This window comes from Gracilinanus agilis, unplaced genomic scaffold, assembly GCF_016433145.1.
Source record: "Gracilinanus agilis isolate LMUSP501 unplaced genomic scaffold, AgileGrace unplaced_scaffold56925, whole genome shotgun sequence".
NCBI lineage: Eukaryota > Metazoa > Chordata > Mammalia > Didelphimorphia > Didelphidae > Gracilinanus > Gracilinanus agilis.
The window spans coordinates 2,763-8,857 of record NW_025392382.1 but is presented as its reverse complement, the minus strand read 5'-3'; the positions used below and the strand labels follow the sequence as shown (position 1 = coordinate 8,857).

The following is a 6,095-nucleotide window of genomic DNA, read 5'->3' as shown; positions in this document are numbered from 1 at the left end:
AAAGAGGTTAAATGATTAGCCCAAGGTAGTAAGGGGCAGAACTGGGATTTGAATTTAAAGCTTATGGCTCTAATTCCAAAAATCTTCATTCTGGGGCATGTTGTCTCCCTCTTGTCTAAAATAAGTAGACTGTTGGCTGTCTAAGGAATTTTTTTTGTTATACAAGGATTTTTGTTGTAATGATATTTGTGATATGGGATTTGACCTTTATCATAAAATTACATTGTCATTCTAAATTTTAAGGATGTTCACTTCTTCCAACTTCAATACTAGATTTTAAGAAATAAATTGTTAAATTCACCATTGAGTTTTCTAATCTCTCAGTATATCAAATAATTATACACTGACAAAATAGGAATATGTAAGGTCCTAGGCAAAATCATAAAATGTACCTTTTACTAATGAATTCCTCTTCATTGTTAATTCTTCTTGTTCGTAATTTTCACTAAATATATATATATGCACATATATATATATATATAAAAACAAAGAATCCTCCAAAAAGTATTTTACTTACTTGCATTTTCAGACTTAAGCCTTTTAACTTCTTCTGTTCTTAATTTCAAAGTTTCCTTAAGGATTGAATTTTCACAGTATATTCTAAAGGGAAAAAAATTTCACCTTATAAGTTATGACTCCTGTCACTCTTTTCATTGGGTTGGAGTAATCATGATAATTACAATATAAAAACTAGTTTTTACATATTTTTAAGTAGTTAGTATATGTTATCTAAATTATGAGTAACTGAAAAAAATGATTTGATTCAATGTGGTCATTTTACAGAATTCCCTTTACCCTGAATTTATGGAAACTGTTTTATTTGAATAGTAATTATCTCTGGAAGCATCTCTGGGCCTTCCTTCGGAATTTTCTGCACAGACATGTTTTATACTTTTTGTTTTGCTATTGTTTCAATTCAACCCAATAGGTATTTGCACATCAATCATATATCCAACATGATCCTAAAAGAAGTGAACAGATAAGGAGCATCATCTTCTTTCTATTTTTCCTTTTAAGGAATAATAATTATTATTATAGTTAGCATTTACACAGTGCTTTGAGAATTGCAAAATACATTTTTTTTTTATCTGATCCTCCCAACAACCTTGTGAGGTAGGTGCTCTAATTATCCCCACTTTTACAAATGAGGAAACTGAAAACTAGGGGACAAGTGACATGACCAAGGTCCCACAGCTAGTAAGTATCTAAGGCAATATTCAAACTCATGTCTTCATGACTCTAAGAACAACACTTTATTCTAAGTATCTCTCTTAGTGAATCACTTCTAACAAAACAAATTTGGAGTATTCATTACTGAGGTTTTTTGGGTAACTGGGAACCATTTATATAAAGAAAGGCATGGGGATAAGAAAGCTGAAGGACAAATAGGTTTTACATTTCCTTAGACCATTAATAATTTATGGGGCATTATAACTTAAAATGTCAAAATCGTGGCAGTCAAAATAGCAGCGCAGAAATGCCAAATGCACACCTTTGAAACTGGTCTAGTATCTTCGGTCCAACAGGCTTTATTATTGCTCATTATTATTCTCTGGGCCTAGCTCTCAATCCATTGAGCCATCCAGCTGCCCCTCAATTCACATGAGAAAGTAGATAGATAGATAGATAGATAGATAGATAGATAGATAGATAGATAGATNTAGATAGATAGATAGATAGATAGATAGATAGATAGATAGATAGATAGATAGATAGATGGGAGGGAGGGGGGAAAAGAGAGAGAGATAGGAAGGAAGGGAAGGAGGGAAAGGAGGGAGGGAGAGAAACAAGCAAATAAATAAATGAATGACTAAATAAATACTTTGCCAAAACTACCATTGTGAAAGCATATTTAATAAAGAAAAGATGTTGGGTGTTGGTAATAGAAAGGGGGAAAAATTTACAACTTATAAAAAGGATTTTCATAGAAGCAAATTTTTAAAAATTAATCCTAGCATTAATAGGAAAACAGGAAATTAGTGGCAAGAAAATAAATAATTATTGCTCAGCCATGTTTAGGATTAAAACATGAAGGGGGAGTATATGAGTATAATTAAATTATACTTATCTTGAATATTTATTTTGATTTAAAAAGAAAAAACTGTAGTATAACAGCATACTGTGTAAGTGGAAATTTTATATCCTTTAGATTTCTTCTCCCAGAATTCTTACCTCACCCCAAACTTCCCTTTTCCTTTCTGTTTACATGCGTTTTTTACGTGATTATATATAAGTTTTGGGTAATGCCCTCTCATTCTCTCTTCCATGTGAGTGGTGAGTGCTCCCTGTGTTCTCTAGCTCTCTAGTTAAATATTAATAAATATTATACTTTGGAGATATTGAATATTAATTTTAAAATCTACAATACAAACCTGTCATATTTTTGGGCCCAAGATTCCTCTATAGTTTTAAATCTATCATGATCAAATTCAATTTCCCATTGCAGGGTATTTATTTCCTATGTAAAGAGAAAGAAAAATATGTCACATGCTAATGAATGGATAATTATAAGCCCATTCTAATCTAATGTAAATAATTGGTTAAACATTTGATTGCACAATAAATATTCTCCAGATTACCGAGACATCTTGTGAGTCATTACACCTTTAAAATTGATACAGAAAACATTCCTCCTCTCAGTAGTTTCTCACATAAATAGATACTAGCTTCCAGGTGGCGTGTATAAGGTGAACTCCAGAGATGAGTACAAAAGTTACTTTCACATATTTTGTTTTTTATCTCTTGGCCTCAGTGGCCACACAATCCCTCATGTAGAAGGTGGAGAACACCACCAATAAAATTACAAAACTCCTAGGCTTGTCAACTAATTGTGGAGTCAACAATGCAGACAGCAATCAAAAATTACTTTCACCAGATGGATCTTAAATGCCAGTTTCATTTCAGATCTAATCAAATGGATGTGATCTAGAAGAATCTTGTCTATTAGGCAAGTATAAAAATAAATATAATACAAAGCAGAATGACTATGTTCCACTAAAACAATTATTCAGCAAAATACAAACTGAGAGGGGAAAAGGAACAAGGAAGAGGAAGATGGAGGCCTTATAACCTTTGCCCTCAAAAGCTGAAAGTAATAAATTTTAGATTCTAGTTTCAAACTTGTGCCGCATTATATAGATCTACTCTGAAAGCCGGTCTTACCTTTTCCAAAGATTTTTTCTGTTCTTCTGATTTTTGAAGTATTTCTTTGGTATGTCTAGTAGCTCTACCAAATATTGCCTAACCAAAATAAAGTTAAAGGTATTATTCATTTAAATCTCATCAATAATCATTCCTATATATATTGTAAAGTTTTTTTAATTACCAAAGTGAACAGAATATAAGTTTGACTTAAAAATAGATAATTGCATAATGGTTAATGCTAAAACAACCAAAATAATAAATTATAAGATAGTTCTGCCACAGTATTCTATAATATACTGTTTCAATACCAACTTAGAAATTTGCTAATTTGAGGTAAAGCGTAAAAAGCACATTAACCAACTCTCAAATGTCTATGTAACAAAAGTCTTTTCTAGTAAAATAAAACGTGTAATTTCATTTCCAATAACTAAAAAGAAAGGTATTAAAGCAAAAAATAGAGTGGCATAGTGAATTTAGGAGTTTCAAACAAAAATTTCTGAAAGGGATCACAACTACTTCTACTGTGTTAAAAATCACAAACAGGACAACTCTGAAAGTTAGACAATGGAAACGGCTAGTTGGCTCTGTGGATTAAAAAGCCAGACCTAGAGATGGAAGGTCCTGGATTCATATCTGGCCTCAGATATTTCCTAGTTGTATGACCCTGGACACTTAAACCCTATTGCCTAGATCTTAGCACTTTTCTGCTTTAGAACCAATATGCAGTATCGATTCTAAAATGGAAGAGTTAAAAAAAAAGTTATAGGATTAATTGCATACTGGTATCCCTTTTACATTGCAAAGATTGGGGTTATTGTGCCCCTGGGATCGAAAATCTATGTAAAAATTTTTGGCCCTCCCTTCACACCAGAGAAGTCTGAATTTCTTCTTTTTCTGTTATGGAGTATTCACAATACATTATTATAAATTTGGGGTTAAGTGTTTGGTCATATGCCATATATAGGTCAATGTTAACATTTCTGGCCTTTGTGTGTCATGGCTGGCTTTCATGTTCTTTTCACAAATCTAAACTTTTTACTTATTTTAACTTTAAAAGAGAAATTGTGCAAAATTATGCTATTAAAAGAAAAAATATGTTGATATAATGCAATACTATACATATATTTTATACATTTCTGAGTTTCTAAACTTTTTCTGTGCCTAATGGCCTTTTTGTGTTGTCTGTAACTTCCACAAAACTCCCGAAAAAAGTATAATTTAATTTCTTATGATAAACCACAATTTACTGAAACCACAATGGAGAAAGTTATGACCTAGAAGAGATCTATATTTCATAAATATATAGTATATAATTAAAAAGAAAAAAAAGCAAGTTGTACATAAAAGAGACCCATAGCTTCACATACAAGCCACTTTTTTCTGTTCTACAATGTATATGGAAATACTCATTTTATTTAGGGTTTGTTTAGAATAAAAATTAATTAATCTTTAGCCCCCCAACTTCCCATCTCAAGCCCTGTATCTCATCTTTATTAGTAGTTCCTTAAGGGAAAACAAAAGAACAAAGTTTATTTGGGAAGAGGTAGATTTCTACAAGTTCATATCATTATTTGAATAGCTGTAAGCTCATATAATTTTATGTTTAGTCAAATTGCAGTGATTGAGAATGATATAACTAGAAGTAAATAAATAAAAAGGTAAAAAAGAAAAAAAGAAAGAAAGGGCAAACAAAGGGGAGAGACAGGATTTAAAAAGCTAGATTCTTAGTTGTCACTAAAAATTGGAAATCATACCACTTAATGTATAAGGGATTAAATTTTTTATCGGTTTTTTACCATATTTTGGAGAATTTTAAGTGCTTCCCTTTTCCCCTCAAGTTGTTTTTGTGATGCTTCAAGCTCAATTCGTAGTACTTCTACTTCCTAAACAAATAAAATTACAGAAAAGGTAAGGTAAGGACTCCCCTTTCTCTTCCATATACACATCTACAAATATGATACTAGGATAACATAAATTCAATTAGCTTATATTTAATTATGGCCTCAGAGCAGTATACAAAGTAAATAAACTCCCTACAGGAAGGAAATTTGAGAGCTCCATTGCAAATCAAATAATCAGCATGATTAGAATTTTGAGGATTTTGCTCTTGCTTCATTAGATCATTTGAGGGCATTTCAAAGCAGCCAAAAATTCAGTTGGGCCAAACATTCAACTAAAAAAGTTACAAACACAACTTCATACCTATTTGCTCAAGTTCAGTCCTCACATTCTAAACCTCCTTCTCTGCAAAGATTAGCCCTTAAGTAAATCTTCATTTCCATTTTAGTGAACTACTCTTTCCCTCTTATATCTTTTTAGGCTGGCTATCAAAAACTACACATTCAAGGAAAGCAGGGAGGATGGGGGAAAAGAGGTGATGGACAAAATGTATGGCTATACTCTCAAAGAGAGAGCTATGAAAGAGGAAGATTGAAGGGATCATTACCAAATATAGTCTCTTTCAAAGACAATTGGGGTGAAGATGGACAATGGTTCTAAGCCTGAAAAGGGGAACATGCGGTGATTTAATGACATCATCTGGAAAATTAAACATTTGCCTTCCACATGTCTTTAATATGACTTAAACCCCTTTATTTGGATTTAAATACAGTTTTCACATTAGCAAAGATAAAAGAACCTACCTGCAAAGCATCATGAAGTTGTTGCCTTACTTCCTCATTTGACAATTCTGAATCAGAAAAACCTATGAAATTAAATGCATTAATTTAGTACTTTCAACATTTCAGTAGATAAAATATGTCCTTTTTCATAAGAAATGAAATATACCTTTTTTTTCTAAATTACAAACTGCATTAACTATTGAGCCAAATGAAGTTGCATATACTATTCAGTCTAACATTTCACAAATTCATATAAACACACATATACACAGATATAGACCAACAGTAAGTTGAGTAAGAACTCACATAATGGGTAAAGAAAGGGCCATT

At 31.7% G+C, this 6,095-nt stretch overlaps 1 protein-coding gene across 1 annotated transcript; it reads right to left on the bottom strand.

The window, feature by feature from the left end:
* Window positions 1-517: 517 nt before the first annotated feature.
* On the bottom strand, window positions 518-5,848 carry LOC123256199 (coiled-coil domain-containing protein 125-like; the record flags this gene model as incomplete). The annotated part of the gene is made up of 5 exons (XM_044684875.1): window positions 518-600; window positions 2,373-2,458; window positions 3,163-3,240; window positions 4,941-5,027; window positions 5,787-5,848. Coding segments are annotated over 5 exons (396 nt in total), but the record flags the coding sequence as incomplete, so codon positions are not given.
* Between the last annotated feature and the right edge of the window lie 247 nt (window positions 5,849-6,095).